Source organism: Erinaceus europaeus, chromosome 11 (genome assembly GCF_950295315.1).
Source record: "Erinaceus europaeus chromosome 11, mEriEur2.1, whole genome shotgun sequence".
In the NCBI taxonomy this organism is placed as follows: domain Eukaryota; kingdom Metazoa; phylum Chordata; class Mammalia; order Eulipotyphla; family Erinaceidae; genus Erinaceus; species Erinaceus europaeus.
Genome location: NC_080172.1, coordinates 58733094 through 58750736, shown reverse-complemented (window position 1 = coordinate 58750736; position 17643 = coordinate 58733094). Strand labels below are relative to the sequence as shown.

At 40.9% G+C, this 17643-nt stretch overlaps 1 protein-coding gene across 1 annotated transcript in view; it reads left to right on the top strand.

Moving 5' to 3' along the window:
• Positions 1-17643, top strand: part of PTGFRN (prostaglandin F2 receptor inhibitor) — a 112670-nt gene that overhangs the window by 76421 nt on the left and 18606 nt on the right. Inside the window, exons 5-6 of the mRNA XM_016189308.2 lie at positions 1892-2317; positions 7461-7880. Of these exons, the coding sequence (XP_016044794.1) occupies positions 1892-2317; positions 7461-7880 (846 nt within the window). The remainder of the gene's footprint in view (positions 1-1891; positions 2318-7460; positions 7881-17643) is intronic.

Sequence of the window (17643 nt, the reverse complement as noted above, 5' to 3'; positions counted from 1 at the left end):
CATTTTATAAAAGCTTTGCATTAAGGCAGCAAACATATATTGAAATACAGAGCTATGTATTTGAAATTGGACATGAGACCTTCAAGCAAGGAGCAGCAGCAGTGGAATTGCTGCCATCCGAGAGCATGTGTGAGGGCTGGCGAAACGGCTCACTTGGCTCGTGCCCAGCCATGCCATGTGCGGGACCCAGACTCAAACCCGGCCCCCACTGCTTTGAAGGAAGCTTTGGTGCTGCTGTTTCACTTTCTCTCTCTACCTCTCTGCTTTTCTATCTCTAACTAAAGAAAAAGCCAACAAACAAAATAGAGTAGGTATAAGGGTTATGGAAGCATAGAAAAATGGTGTTGCATTCAGGGGCCCTGGAAGAAGGCACAGAGGAGATGGCATTGGATGGGTGAAAGGGCCGTCTTGAGCAGAGCATCACAATGGCAGGAGACCAGGGTGAGCAGAGCACTTCCTGTCACTGTCATCAGGTGTGTCACATGCGAAGGAAAGCAGGTGACAAGGGGATCCCCATTCCTGTTACTGGCAAGTGGGAAGATCAACCTGTAGGACACTAAAGATAGTAGTATGGACCTGCAGAAATGAATTAAATTGAGTTGATTTACATCAGAGGAAGAAGGAGGCTTTATACAAGTGGAAAATGGTAGTCCTGTGACAGTGGCAGGGGGATGCTAGGAGACACTGGCTTTCCCCCTACCCCCTGTCAGAATCTATGTCAGGCATCAGCCTAGGGTGGTCATAAATGAGCTTCCTTGGCAGGAGTCAAATTCTCAACTGACTTCAAGACTGGCAGAAATATCTCGCTTAGGGAGTTCAAGGATGATATGGGGGGGGGGGGGCGGGATGCTGTTTATGTTCCATGGGGGGGGGGGGGCATAAGGAACAGTAAAGTGAGACTAAGAAAGCACAGGAGGAATATGACCAAAAGGCTGTAACTTGGGCACCAAGGATGGCAGAAACACAGGCCACAGTAGTGTGTGGACTTCAAGTGCTGGAACATTCTCTGGGATAATGTTCTCCACTGCTGCTCCAGAGGGGCACTTTGGAGATCTGTGGGCACAGTTTGGGATTCCAAAGGAAATCCTGGTAAAAGGTGGATATCAAGTTTCCCAGGAAATCCCTCTCAGGAAACTCTGCCCTCCTAAGAAACACTCACAGATCTCAACTCTGTGTAGGGAGCAAAATTGAGATGAGTCATTTCATTGCTGGCAGGGGTGGGGTGGGGTGGGGGGGTTAGGAATCTGTTAAGGAGACATAGGAAGTGATTATTTTTACAGGTTTTGCAATGATAGACTCATAACAGGTCCTTCCCATCCAAATCCAAATACTTTTCTGTCCCTGCAGTTAGTAGGATAAGCACAGTTACGTGAGATCCAGAGTAGTGCTCATCTAGTTTCTTTTGCTAAATGTTGATATATTGTTCTATCTGATTTTTTAAAAGATTTTTTTATTTTTTAAAAACTTATTTATTTACGTGAGAGGACTAGAACATCACTCTGGCACATGTGATACCAGAGATTGAAATTAGGACCTCATGCTGGTGAGTTGGATGCTTTGTCCGTTACACAACTTCTCAGGTCTCTACTTATTAGATTAAAAGGAAGAGAAGAGAACCAGGGCATCACTGTGGCTCATGTGATACCAGGGATTAAACTCGGCACCCTATGCTTCCAAGTTTGATGCATTATCTGTTTTACCCCTCCCAGGCCACTGTTTATTTATTAGTATGAGAGACACACATGGTGAGAGAACCAGAGCATCATTCTGGCATATACAATGCCAGTAGTCAAACCAGGGACCCCAAACTTGCAAATTTGACAGTCTGCCCACTGCACTACCTTCGGGGCTGCCTATGTGATTTTTTTAACCCCCCCCCTTTCTTGTTTAGAACCAGACTATCAGGTGTACCTGAATGCTTCTAAGGTGCCTGAGTTTTCCGATGACCTTACAGAGCTGGAGTGTCGGGTTGTCAATGCCAGGAACACAGAGGCAGGTGTCCGCTTCACAGTGTCCTGGTATTATCGCATGAACCGGCACAGTGACGACGTGGTGGTCAATGAGCTGCTCGCGGTCATGAATGGGGACTGGACGCTGAAGTACGGCGAGAAGAGCAAGCAGCGCGCCCAGGATGGAGACTTCATTTTCTCTAAGGAGCACACGGACACATTCAGTTTCCGAATCCAAAGGACTACGGAGGAAGACCGGGGCAATTATTACTGTGAGGTGTCGGCATGGACCAAACAGCGGAACAATAGCTGGGTGAAGAGCAAGGACGTATTCTCCAAACCTGTTACTATATTCTGGGCATCAGAAGGTAGGCATTTCCTTCTTGTTCACCAGCAGTTTTGCTTTATCTTGTCTTTAGGTCACTGTGCATTTTCAGAGGCTCAGTTTTCCTACAGATTTCCATTTACTAAGAATCCAAAGAACACACTCACAGGATTTGTTTTTTGCCACCAGGGTTGTCACGGGGCTCAGTGCCTATATAAGGAATCCACCTTTCCCAGCGGCCTTCTGTTTGTTTTTTTAATAGGAGAGAAATTGAGTGGGAAGGAGGGGTGGCGAGGGAAAGAGACACCTGCAGCATTGCATCACCACTCATAAAGTTTCCTGCCTGCAGGTGGGGAGCAAGGGCTTGAACCTAGATCCTTGCACACGGTAACACTCCACTGGGTGCACCACCACCTGCCCCCTTAAGTGTCTATTCTTATCTTCACCGTGAAGGCTTTTAAGATGATGATGCTGGAGAAGCCTCTGTACTCTGAGAGCTGGGGTTTGATGTCAGGACTAGAAGGTTGTCTTGTAGAAGTTTACAGTGTGCATGGGATAAGCCACTTGCTCCCCTGGGTGATATTAGGAAAATCTTCACCCAGACTTTTTGGGACATATCTCTGTGCATGAGTTCCCAGTGGTGCTAGAAATTAAATGGGCAGCCATAGGCCCTTGCTCTGGCCTCCAAGGGGACAGTCATCCATTCAGTGAGATTATTGCTGAGACAGGTGACAAGACTAAGGGAAGCAGGTTCTTTGATGCCTTTCCTCCCAAATGTTCAGACCTAAGACATCAAACTCAAGTCTTCTGTTTCTGTCCCTGCCCCTTACCATAGAAAGCCCAGAACACAGCAGTATGCTTTGGGCCCTGGGTCTTCAATACCACATGTCCCTCTGCATTTCTCTCTAGTAATTGATTCATTATCAGCTTCCTGTAGCCCAGCCCCAAACAAAGCTCTGTAGAACTCAGTGAAATTCTCTGCTTCCAGACCTCACGTCTAAACATGGCTTGCTCGTCACCAGCTTTGCTTTCCCCAGAGCCCTCCCTTGGGAACATTGCTTTCCCACACTCCTTAGGAACTAGAAGGCTTGTCACCTGATGAAGCCTCTCAAGAACCACCCCCTCCCTTAAGAGCATCTCACTGTGATTCCAGCAAGATAGCTTACCTGCTCAGGTGCCTCCTTTGCCACGTGCTTTGCCCAGAGGTGAGCTCCTGGCATAGGACATGAGATTGCTATGGCATTTGGGGAAACTTTAGAGCTAGAGTGTTTTCCTTTCTCTCTAGCTCTTTGTCTGCATATTTATATCTGAAAAAGTTGAACTGGAGTGATGAAATCATGCATGTGCAAGTCCCCAGAGATGAACAACAACAACAAAAAGCATCCAATTTCAAGTTTTGTGTCATCAGATCATAGTGGCTTCTCTCATTGCCATCAATTCCTAGGTCCTTCTCTTCCATTCTTGACCATGTTGTCTTCTGTCTTGCAGCTACTCTCTCCGGTACTGCTCCTGTCTGGCTAGTTTCTCTGCCTATGTAGAACAGTAGGCAACAACATGGCTGCACATCAGAGAACTTTGAGAAAAAATTCTGACTAGGAAGAGGAGATAGCATGGTTATGCAAAGAGAATCTCATGCCTGTGCCTCTGTAAACCATAGCTGAGCAGTGTTGGGGGCTGGGGGTGGGGAGAGTAGAATAAAGACAATTTAGAAAAGATCATGCTTTTTTAAATCATGCTTCTTTAAAAGTTCATGTCCATGCTCATACCCTACACTGGATTATCTCAGTGCCTACTTTCAGTCTCTGGGTAAACTGAAGAGGATGCTATTCAGGATGACTCAGAACAAGAGGCGCAGACAGAACTGTCCTGGGCGCATGGTCTCCCTCTGGGAGAGAGGACTGCAGGCACATGGGAATGAAGGGCAACACAACTATATTTTTTTGCCCATTTTTTTAAAGATTTTTTTATTCCCTTTTTGTTGCCCTTGTTGTTTCATTGTTGTAGTTATTATTGTTGTTGTTGTTGGATAGGATAGAGAGAAATGGAGAGAGAGGGGCAGAAAAAGATAGACACCTGCATACCTGCTTCACCGCTTGTGAAGTGACTCCCCTGCGGGTGGGGAGCCAGGGGCTCGAACTGGGTTCTTTACGCTGGTCCTTGCGCTTTGCGCCACCTGTGCTTAACCTGCTGCGCTACTGTGAGACACCCTTTTTTGCCCATTTTTCTATGGTTCCTGCCTTCACATCCTTTCTAAGTCACACCTACAACTATTACTACTTCCAAGTCCCCCCCCCACACACACACACACTTTTTTTTTGTCTTCTCTTTCAAATAAGCAAAACAGTGACTGACGACTTCTGGTATTTTCCAGATTTGCCTCCTCTTTCTGGTATAAATACAAGGGCTTGGTGGTGGTGTACCTGGTTGATTGCACATATTAAAATGTACAAGTACCCCAAAGCCTCCAGTCCTCACCTGTAGAGGGAAAGCTTTTGCGATGGTGAAACAGTACTGCAAATGTCTCTCTCTTTCCCTTTCTGTCTCCCCTACCCTCTTGATTTCTGGTTGTCTCTGTCCAATAAACAAAGACTTAAAAAAAATAAAGAAAATAAAAATAAGATTCCTGGTTACAGATGCTCTGGTTCCTGGTGGAATTGGACTTCAGAGCCCTCTTGTCATATTCCCCATCATTTCCCTCTCTGGGAGTATGGACCAAAGTTCTTTATGTCATCCATTATTCTTTATTTTCTTTAATAGCCAAAGTATTTATTTGACTTGCCTGTAGGGTCTACCCATAAACAACATGGACTTGAACTTCAAGTTCCTCTTATATTTGATTTTCTCCTATCTGCATTCTCTTCAACCATCCTCGAGTATCAGTTAATTGAATCCATGGGTAGAGAACCTGAGTGTATGGAGAGCTGACTATAACGTCCCTAAGTATCATGGGAATTAGTGGTGTATCCTAAAACCAACTGTTTTCAGCTGCCAGGATACCACAGTGAAGTTTTAAACAAAACAGAAGCTCTATTTGGATTTTCAACTATATGGAGCTAGTTCCCCAGTTACTCAAGGGTCAGCTATACTGGGTCTCTTCCCTTTGTACCTGGCATCCATTTTCATCGAGACCCCTCACCCCCACTAATGATTCACAAGTTGCAATATCCAGCTGTTACATTACTTAACAACAAGTTATTACAAGTGACAATTCCCTCTTCCTGAAATTACCCTGGCTTTTCCTTGGCTATGAGACACCAACTCCTCTGGATTTCCTTCCAACTTCATAAATCTTCCTTCACCACCTCCTTTGCTGGTTCCTCCTCTCTGCCTTTCAAATCACTAGATTCCTTTTCTAGTGATTTCCCCATTTCAGTGATCTCTTCTAATCACCAGAATTTTAATGCCACCTATATGCCAGCAACTCCCACATTTGCATTTCTATCCCCTGGTGTTTTTCCAGAACATTAGAGTCAGTATTATGTTGCCTTCCTGATTCCTTCACTTGGGCATCTCAATCTTCTCCTCAAAATAATCTTCTGGATTTCCTCAGCCTTGTCCAGCACTGTTGTTCTAGTAGATCCAACCCTTCCTCCTTAATTCTCTATTCTCCAACATTGATTAGAATTGGACCCCTCTTTGATTCTACTGTTGCCAACCTCCCTTTCCCCTTGCCTGAATTATATTCCTAATCTCCTAACTGGTCTCCTTGCTTCTGGCCATGCACATAACAGCTATTAATCCTAAACCATACCATGAAACTTCTCTGCTCTCAACGTTCAAAGTCTCCCCATCTCAAAGCAAAAACCAGAGTGCTTTCTGCAGCCTTGGAGGACTTATAACAACAGGGTCCTTTACTACCTGACCTCTCCTACCACTTTTTCCCCATGCCTGCTCTGCTCCATCATTCTGCCTTTTCCATGGTTCCTCAAATACACAGACTTGCCTGTGTCTTGTGGCTTGCTGCTTACTCTTCCCCAGATGGATGCTGGGTTCATTTCCTCACCATCTCAGTCTCAGAAATTCTTTTTCAATGAGACTGCTTGCTGAAATCATGAACCCCCACCCTGTACACTTCTTTCCCTACTTGACTTAACCTCTTAAAACACATACCACCATCTAGCCTTACCACAGATGTTATTCATTTTTTTCTATTAGTGTAGAAAGGGAGGAATGCCTGTATGTTTTGTTGTTGTTGCAGCTCCATTCCTAGATTTTAGAGAGCTCTCACTAAGTACTTGTTTAATTAATGATAGAAGGACTGTAAAGATAGCATAATGGCTATGCAAAAAGACTTCCATGCCTGAGGCTCCAAAGGTCCCAGGTTCAATCCTCAGCACTACCAGAGGCCACAGCTGAGCTCTATTCTAATGGGAAAAAATAAATAACTGGATTAGCTAATGCCCAGGAGAGTCAGGAAAGAATGCAGTGGCTCAGTAGAACTTCAGGAATTAGTCATACTAGAGAGACATTATAACATACAAATTCTGCTAATAAATTTGATAGAATAGAATAAGTCTTCAAAAAAAAAAGGCCTACATAAAAATCTCATCTATAATTGAACAGATTATAAAACTAATAATCTTATTAAAGGATTAAACAAAATATGCTTAATTCATGTACTCATCCATTCAGCAAATATTTAAGTATCTTCCAAGTGCCTGACATTGAACTATTATATATAGACGAGTTCTAGTGTGTGCAGCAATCTCGTCTTATCAGTGATTTCAGTTACCTATGGCCAACTACAGTTTGAAAATATGTAACTGAGGCCAGGCAGTGGTGCACCTAGTGGAACACACATGTTACAATGTGCAAGCCTCTGACCCCCACCTGCAGGGAGAAAGCTTCACTAGCAGTGGAGCAGTGCAGCAGGTGTCTCTTTGTCCCTCTCTACCTCTCCCTTCTCTTATCAATTTCTATATATAGTTTATAAATAAATAAATTACTAAAAAAAAACACATCAAAATTGTATCTAAGCCTTCAAAATACATTACAGGGGTTGGGTGCTTGTTGTTCTATTTGTACAGCCCAGGTTTCAGTCTCAGTCTTGGAGGACATTTTGATGCTGTGGTGTCTTTCCCTCTCTTGTCTCTATCTATATGAGGAAAAAAAAAAAGCCATCCCAAGCAGTGAAAATCATCATCTTTCTCTCTCTCTCTCTCTCTCTTTCTGATACTTCATTCCAGATTCAGTGCTTGTGGTGAAGGCCAGGCAGCCAAAGCCTTTCTTTGCTGCAGGAAATACCTTCGAGATGACTTGTAAAGTATCTTCTAAGAATATCAAGTCACCACGGTACTCTGTGCTCATCACAGCCGAGAAGCCTGTGGGGGACCTCTCGAGTGCCAACGAGACCAAGTATATCATTTCCTTGGACCAGGATTCAGTGGTGAAGCTGGAGAACTGGACCGATGCATCACGAGTGGACGGCGTAGTGTTAGAGAAAGTACAGGAAGATGAGTTTCGTTACCGGATGTACCAAACTCAGGTCTCAGATGCAGGGCTGTACCGCTGCATGGTGACAGCCTGGTCTCCTGTCAGAGGGAGCCTGTGGCGAGAAGCTGCGACCAGCCTCTCCAATCCTATTGAGATTGACTTCCAAACCTCAGGTGAGCAAGGAACCCTGGGGAAACACTGATTAAACTGCTGGAGACCCTGGGGTTTTGATCCAGTGGCTTCATTTGTTTCTTCACAGCATTACTGAGAAGTGATTCACATGCCACACAGTTTACCCATTTAGAGTGCATAATCTTCGGGTGAGGAAGGGCAGTGATACACCTGGTTGAGTGCAGACATTTCCATGCACAAGGACCCAGGTTCAAGCCTCCATGTGCAGGGGTTGGGAAGAGGGCACTTTACAAAAAAAAAAAAAGCAGTACTACAGGTGTCTCTCTTCCTCTTTCCCTCTCTTTCCTCACCTATCTTCTCAGTTTCTCTCTGTCCTGTCAAAGAAAAGGAATAATAATATTAATATTAATATTAAAAGTTAAAGTGTATAGCCTGGGGACTGGGGTACATCTAGTAAAACGTGCATTTTCCTGAGCAAGGACCCAGGTTACAACCTCTGGTCCTCACTTTTGGGGTTAGAGTCAGGGAGCTTCATGAATAGTAGAGAAGTGCAATAGGTACCTTTTCCTTCTCCCCCACCCCCACCCCACTCTTGCTCTCACTCCTTCTCGCTCACCCTCTATCAAAAAGAAAGGGAAAAAGTCCACTGGGAATGGTGGAGCTGTGAAGGCACTAAGACCTAGCAATAACTCTGGTGGCAAAAGACAAAAAGTAAAAAATAAATGGAGTATATGACCTAATGGCTTTCAATATATTCCCAGAGTTGAGCAGCCATGAGTACAATCAATTATAGAACATTATCATTACACCCACGGTACAGTGTCTGTGCCCGGCAGCTGAAAGCCCTCAGTCCTCCACCCCACTCTTCTTGCTAACTTTTTATCCCCTTGAAGTCACTAATTATGCTGTCTGTCTCTATATAGTTGCCTATTCTGGGCATTTCACATAAGTGGAATATCATGAATGGCCCTTGTGTCTGAGTCCTTTCACTTTAGCACAGTGTTTTCAAGGGCCATCCTTGCTGTAGCATATACTAGTACTTTATTTTTTTAGCCAAAGAATATTCCATCATGAACATTTGTTGATTTGTCTAACAACTAACGGATATTTGGGTGTTTGCAGTTCTTGACTATCATGAATCATTCAAATTTAGACATCTGTGTATGAACTTTTGTGGGGAATGCTCTCCCTTCAGCCATAATTTTTTCCCTAGTTGATATATTACAACTCACCAAGGAGGGCACTGAACCTCCACAAAGATCAAATGGCTTTCCAGAAGTGGGAAATTCAGAGTTAAGAACCCAGACCAACTAGATCATAGCCTTCACTCTTAGAGTTTCCTTATAACTGAAGGAAACTGGCCCAGCTTGTCAGAGTGGTACTTTGCAGACAGGGAATGAGTGTCCCATCTCCATATTTTTCTGTGACTTTTAATTGGAAAAAAATTTCCTGTCAGCTAGTCATGTCACCAGAGAGCCAGTGGTATAAATGACTATCTGTCTGCCTGATTTGTTAAGAATAACTTTTGGTGGTATTCATCTATAGGAAGGTTAATTAAGTAAGGTCATTTTAGTGCCAATTCTGAATTGATTTTATGCTACAAGGTGACAGCTTTTTAAATGACATAGATACATATTGTACAATAAGTCTTCCATATCCATCTCATTAGGCTTCTTGGCTTCTTTGACAGAATCCATTGTGTGTGTGTGTGTGTGTGTGTGTGTGTGTGTGTGTGTGTGTGTGTGTGTGTGTGTGTGTGTGGTGTGTGGTATGGTGTGGTATGGTGTGGTGTGTGTGTTTTGGCAGTTAGATGCCTAAAAACTTTTTGATCCTAAAAACTTTTTGATCCCTAGTCTTAGACTATCAGTATGAAGGGTCATCATATGTGATGCAAAGGTAAATGTTTTTGCTAAATCTACCTTGGGTTCCAGTTAGAGACTCATACTCATTTATAAAATTCAGGAATTAATCAAATTGATACAGTGAATTTTTACTGAATTAAATATGACTTTTAGTTATTTATTTCTTTTTGATGGAGCCAGGGTCTCATGTGTATGTGATTTCACCTCTCTGGGGCCTATTTTTCATTCAGAAGGAGTGGCAGAGAAAGAAAGGGAGAGAGAGAGAGAGAGAGAGAGAGAGAGAGGGAGAGAGAAAGAGACCAACAGCACCTGAACTTGCTCTGATGCCATTATACCTCCCATGTGATGCTGGGGCTCAAACCTAGGTTACACATATGACAAGGCATGTGCCCTATCCAGTGAACCATCTTTCTGGCCCCACTATTTTATTTTTTAAAGTAAACTAGAGCCTATAAAGTTATTTTTCTTTTCTTTTCTTTTTTTTTTTTTTTTTTTTGCCTCCAGGGTTATCGTTGGGCTCGGTGCCTGCACTATGAATCCACTGATCCTGGAGGCCATTTTTCCAATTTTGTTGCCTTTGTTGTAATTGTTATTGTTATTGTTGTCATAGCTGTTGTTGTTGTTGTATAGGACAGAGAGAAATCAAGAGAGGAGGAGGGAAAGGTAAACACCTGCAGACCTGCTTCACCACTTACGAGGCGATCCCCTACAGGTGGGGAGCTGGACTCTTGAACCAGGATCCTTAAGCTGGCACTTGCCCTTTGCGCCATGCGTGCTTAATCCGCTGCGCTACCACCCAGCTCCCTAAAGTTATTTTTCTACTAGTATCATTGTTATAACCTTGATAGTGGCATCTTTTTTGATCTCTTAACTTTTAGATCAATGAGGAATAAATACCAATTTAAACCCTTTGAAAAGAGCAGAGAAAACACAGGCCTCTTTCATTGTATACCTATACATTTGTCTTTCAGTAACAACTTTATTTTTTTTTTGCTAAGTAATAACTTTATTAAGATAAAGTTAATATACCATTAGACTCATCCAGCTATAGAGTACAATTAAGTGAATGGGGAGGTTCTGCAGTGGGTAGGGCACATATCCTCTGGTTTTTCTCATTAATGGATTCACTAGAAAAAGCAAAGCATGCAATTTAGTGGTTTCTAGAATACTCGCAGAATTGTGTAGCCATCACCACTAGTTCAAGTGCTTTGATATCACTCCAAAAAAAGATCCTCTATATCTATTAGTGGTACTCCCATCTCCGACTTCCAGTCCCTGGCAAGCACAAATCTACTTCCTATCTCTGTAGATTTGATTATTCCAAGCATTCCTTATAAGTAGAGCCATACAGTATGTGTAAGAGCCACATAATATGTGGACTTTTGTGACTAGCTTATTTCACTTAGCACAAGGTTTCTCTCGCTTAGCAAAGTCCATGCTATGTTATCTCATCTGTGAGTACTGTTAGGCATGCTTAACATTAGGGACACATTCTGAGAAGGGCATTAGGTGATTCCATTGTGCCAATATCACAGAGTATCTTATACACAATCAGATGGCATAGCTTTCTACTAGACTATAGGTAGGGACCACTGTCCTATATACTGTCCATCATTGACTGAAACTTTGATATGTGGTCTAGGAGTATACTTCATTCCTTTTTATGACCAAATGAATAGTTTTCCACTGTACACATGTACATACTGCTTATTCATCCATCCACTGATCGACATTTAGGTTTTGTCTACCTCTTTGGCTACTTCAAATAGTGTTGACATAAATATTGGTGTGCAAGGTTTGGTGTGGACAGACATTTTTATTTCTCACATACCTGTAGGAGTAATACTGAGTCATATGGTGACTCTGCTTGACTCTTCGAAGAACTTCAAGTTTTCCAAAGCAGCTACTCCCATTTTTCATTCCCACTAGCAATGTAATTTCTGATTTGTCCACATCGTCATTGACCATTAGCCAACCTACTGGATATAAAGTAGTGTTTCATTTTGATTTTAATTTGCATTGCCCTAATGATTTAAGATTTTGATCATTTTTTTCTTGTGGTTACTGGTCATATGTATCTCTTAAGAGAAGCATCTATTCAAGTCATTTGCTTGTTTTTTAATTGAGTTATTGTCTTTTTATTGTTGACTGGTAGTGTTTCGTAGTGTCTGCATACAAGTAGCATAAGAGATAAATGATTTGAAATCATTTTCTCCGATTCTGAGTATTTCTCATTTTCTTAAAGTGAGCCTTGAAACAACCAAACTTTTTATTGTAGCATGTGCGCTCAACTAGGTACGCCACCACCCCAAACTTTTTATTTTTTATGAAGTTCAGCTTTTATTGCTTGTGTTTTGGGCTTCATATTTAAGAAGTCATTGTGTAATTCAGGGTTGTGACAATTTACACCTGTGTTTCTTGTGAGGTTTTTGTAGTTTTAACTTCTGTATTTAGGACTATAGTCCATTTTGAATAGTCTTGTGTTTATTGGTGTAAAGAAGGGTCTAAATTTCATTCCTTTATATATGAATACTCAATTCTCCTAGCACCATTTGTTGAAAAGCTTCTTCTTTCCCAAATCATTTGTTTTGGCAAGTTTATCAAAAATCATTTAGTCATGTTGGATAGTGGCTCCCCAGGTTGAGTCCATATACTACAATACATAAGGATCTGGGTTCAAGCCTCCAGCCCCCACCTGCAGGGGGAAAGCTTCACAAGTAGTGATGAAACAGTGCTCCAGGTATCTCTCTGTCTTCCTTCTCTTTCTCTCCCTCTTTCTTCAATTTCTCTCCATCCTATCAAATAAAAAAATTAATAGCATTTTTTAAAAATGACTTAGTCACAAATCTAAAAATTTATTTTTTGATTCTCAGTCTCTTCTATTGGTCTTATACCACTACCATATCAGTGCTAATGGTTTTATATCAAGGTTTAAAAACAAAAGTATGGAAGCAACATTTTTCTTTTTTTATGTTTGATTATTTGGGGTTCCTTGCATTTTCATATGAATTTCAGAACAGTGCAATAAGACTTTTTAAAAAGATAGCTAAGGTTATCTTTGAATCTATGAGAATTCAGTATCTTTCCATTTATTCAGGTCATTAATGTTTGGCAATTATGTTTTGCAGTTTTCAGTGTATGTATCTTGAATTTGATTTTTATTAAATCTAACCAAATATTTTATTCTTTTTGGTGCTATTGTAAATAGAATTGCTTTATTCATTTCCATGTAAGCTTATTCACTGCATGTGTGTGAAGCACAACTGATTTTTACATTGGTATTGTATTCTACACCCTTAGTGGACTTAACTTATTTGCCCTAATAGCTGTTTTGTTGTTATTGAGTCCTTGGTATCTTTTTTTTAACATAAGAATATGTGATCTACAAATACAAGTACTTTTATTTCCAAATCAAATGCCCCTTCCTCCGTCTTCTCCCTTCTTCTCCTCTCCCTCTTCCTCCTTTTTCTCCTCCTCCCTTTTCTTCTCCTCCTCCTCTTCCTCTTTCTTCATGTAGTGCTGAGAAATTTACCAAGGCCTTCTATTTTTTTTCTTTCCTAATCTCCCTTGCCAGAGCTTCCAGTACCATGTTAAATAGCAAGGGCACAAGGAGACACTCTTCTTTTTCCTGATGCAAGGGCAGAAGTGAAAATTCTTTTACCATGTAAATAATGTGTTAACTATTGGGTTTTCATCGATGCCTTTTATTGAGCTGAGGAAGTTCATATTATCCAGTTTATTGTTTTTATTATAGAAGGTTTTTGTTATTTTCAACTTTTTTTTTTCTGTTTCTGTTGAGATCAAATGATTATGTGGCTTTTGTCTTTAGTGTATCTGTTTTTGCTATCTGTGGGAGTTTATTCTATCTTGTTTTATGTTTGTTATTGGATGTTTCTTTAAAACTGTTATGAGGAAGAAGGGAGACATAAAGTCTTTTAAATGTATTTCTGAGTGAGGAATGAGTACTGAATCCAGTTCTCAGTTCTTTAAATCTCAGCACAACTGATAAAATTGCTGTAGCCTCCAGGCTGAACAGACTGAATGCCTAAGGTTTTTTATTTTATTTAATCTATGGAGTTGTCATGAGCAGTTCATGGTTTAATTAAGAGAAGCGGCTATCAAATCTAGCACCAACACAATGCCATAGCCCTGAGTAGTTCCCAGCAAGCACTGATTAGTACTGAACATACCTTCACTTCTTAAGAATCATCTATAAAGAGAGGTCCTTTCTGGCTGCTTTGTGTCTCCTGGGCTCAGAGTACTTGCCCTTGGTATCAAATCACTACTTAAGGGGCATTATTAAATCAATTTTTATTGGCTCCAAGTTTCAAGGGGGAAGATATAGTCTAAAAGGGATGGTGCTAAAAAATCATGGTGTTTTAAAAAGGATAATAATAGGAACTGGGAATTTCACAGTAATTATGTACAGGACTTGAATGTGAAAGATCCCAGGTTCAATCTCCAACGTTGCCAGTAGCCAGAGTTGACTGGTGCTGTGGTAGAAACAAAGGGAGAGAGAAAGAAAGAGAGAGAGAGAGAGAGAGAGAAGAAAACATTTTTGTTCTTAATAGAGCAAAATGGAAAATGCAGTAAAAAAAGGAAAGAAGGAAAAAATGAATCACCCATACTGCTAATTTAAGGTAGCTATTTTGTATTTTTTCTTTTTTATTGAGAGGATTAATGGTTTCCAGTTGGCAGTAAATCTGGATCTTTTTGCATTGTAACAGGTGCACTCAACCAGGTGTGCCACCATCCAGCTTTGAATTCATTATTCTTAAAAGCTGAATAATATTCCACTGTGTGTATATACCACAACTTACTCAGGTACTTATCTGTTATTGGACATCTAGGTTGCCTTCAGGTTTCGGCTATTAGAAATTGTACTGCTATGAACATAGGGGTAGATAGGTGAGGAGTTGCAGGGCCATCGTGTAGGTCCATTTCTTTTTTTTTTAATGTTTTTTTATATTTATTTTCCCTTTTGTTGCCCTTGTTTAACGTTGTGGTTATTGTTGTTACTGACGTCATTGTTGTTGGATAGGACAGAGAGAAATGGAGAGAGGAAGACAGGGGGAGAGAAAGATAGGCACCTGCAGACCTGCTTCACCACCTGTAAAGCGACTCCCCTGCAGGTGGGGAGCCAGGGGCTCGAACCAGATCCTTAAGCCGGTCCTTGCGCTTTGTGCCATGCACGCTTAACCTGCTGCGCCACCACCCAACTTCCTGTACATCCATTTCTAGCCTTCTGAGAGTTCACCAGACTGCTCTCCCAGAGATTGGACCAACTGACATTCTTACCAGCAGTACAGGAAGGTTCCTTTGTCCTCACAACCTCTCCAGCATTTGCTATTGCTGCTCTTTCTGATGTATGACATTCTCACAGAGTGAAGTGGTATCTCGTCTTTATTTGCATTTGTCTGACAGTCAGTGACTTGAAGCATTTTTCATATGTCTGTTGGCCTTTTGGATCTCTGGTGAATATTCTTTTCATATTCTCTCACCATTTTTGGATGGAGAATTTGGTTTTTGTTGAGTCTGGTATCTTAGTTACTAGTCTTTTGTCTGATGTATAACATATAAAGATCTTCTCCCACTCTATAAGGAGTCTTTTTGTTTGGAAGCTTGTTTCTTTTGCCGTTCAGAAGCTTTTAAACTTCATGTAGTCCCATTAGTTTTTTTTTTGTTTGTTTTAGTCTTACTAGACTTTTAAAACTCTTCCAAAATATAGAAGACATAGAAATACTCCCTTCCACCTTCTATGAAGCCAGTGTCACACTGATACTAAAAGTGGACAGGAACACAATAAAAAAAGAAAACTACAGACCAGTATCTCTGATGAAAATGGATGCTAAAATGCTGAACAAAATTCTACCCATCTAAATACAGCAGTATATTAAAAAGACTGTTCATCATGACCAAATGCAAGGCTGATTCAGTATACGTAAATCAATAAATGTGATCCACCACATCAATAAAAGAAAAGCCAAATACTACATGTTTATTTCAGTAGATGCAGATAAAGTCTTTGACAAAAATCCAACTTACTTCCATGATTAAAACACTACAAAAAAGGGGGGGGTAGGTGGAAAATTACTTACCATAGTGGAGTCCATATACAGCAAACCTTCAGCCAACATCATATTCAGTAACAATCATCCTTGAAGGTTTTGTAGAATTTGTTTTTAAAACCATCTGGTCCTGGACTTTTATTGTTGGGAAGGTTCTTGATAACTGCTTCAATTTTTTTTTTTTTGCTGTGACTAGCCTGTTCATGTTTTCTAGTTCCTCTTGCTTCAGTTTGGAAGGGTATATGTTTCTATGAAGTCTACCATTTCTTCCAGGTTCTCTAGCTTGGTGGTATATAGTTATTCATAGAAGACTCACATGATATCAATTTCTGTGGGGTCTGTTGTGATATCTCCTCTTCATTTACAATTCTATTTATTTGAGTCTTGTTCATTTTTGGGGTTTTTTTTTTGTCTTTTTTTTTAAGTCTGGCCAAAGGTTTATCAATTTCAAAGAACCAGCATTTAGAGTCATTAATCTTTTATATGGCTCTCTTATTTTCAGTGAATTTGTGGTTTTCATCCTAAATTCTTTCCCCTGGCACATTTTTTATTATTTATTTATTTACTGCATAGAGACAGAAAGGGGAGGTTGAATGGAAGAGAAAGAGACACAGTTCTGCTTTGACTCTTGTGAAGCCTACCCTTCCCCATCAGATGGGGCCAGGGGCTTGAATCTGGGTCCTCAGGTATTGTAGCATGTATACTCAGTGTGGTATAAGCCAGGCCCCTCCCCTGGCATGTCTTCATGACTAGTTGAGCAGGCTATACAGGCAATGATATGCCTCTCCACTCCATGATATTAGATAGGTATTTTTCATAGATAACAAATTATACAGACATGCCATTTTTAAAACTATATTGTTGCTTTTAAGTAATAATAATTTAGATAATAGTGATTCAGAAGATTATAAGATAATAGAGGCATAATTCCACACCACTCTCTACTACTAAAGTTCTGTATCCCATCCCCTAACAGTAACCACTATAGTTCTATAAAAAAATCATAGTTATGAATTACTGTGTATATATTTTTTCTTTTTTTCAAGTCCATGTATTTCAGTTGTTTATATTCCACTTGTGAATGAAATCAGTCTCTTCCCCCTCAGTGACAGTGCAAAAACAAAGGTTCCTTGTCACAAAAGTTCCAGGTCCCAGTGGAACTGGGGTTCAGAGCCCTCTGGTCATCTTCCCCTAATATTTGCCCCTCTGAGAGTATGGACCAGAATTCTCTTTGGGCTACAGAAGAAAGCGAGTTCTGGTTTCTGTAATTGCTTTTCCACTGGACATGTACATTGGCAGGTCAATCTTTATTCCCAGCCTGTCTCTATTTTTACCTAGTGGGGTTGGGCTCTAGAAGTGAGGTTCTGGGACATGTTGTAGGTCATCTGTGTAGGGAGATCAGAATGGAATCATGGTAGCATCTGGAACTTGGTGACTGACAGGCAGTAAGATATAAAGTAGGACAAAATATTTAATAAACAGGAACCAAGGAATAGGGATAGAGCCAATGAAAATAGGTGGTCCTAGGATGGAAAGAGGCTAGGTTATCTATTTTGGGTATATTCCTAGGAGCCCAGCACTTCAGTAATCTTTGCTTGAGCTTGATAGCTAACATGGAGGTGGGCTAGAAATATTGTCTGGGAGGATGGTATCAGAGTTGAGAATAGAACTTGAAAAAGCCAGGTTAGGGAAGAGAGAGGCTCCCAAACTTGAAAAGATATATAGGTACAATTAACTAATGCCATCTTTTTGTGTAGTTGTATGGAACCATAGCCTTATGCTTCTGAAGTTTCACTATTCCTGGCCAAACTTTTTCATTCAAATAGAGAGAGAGAAACTGAGCCTTAACAAAAGGAGAGAGACCACAGTACCAA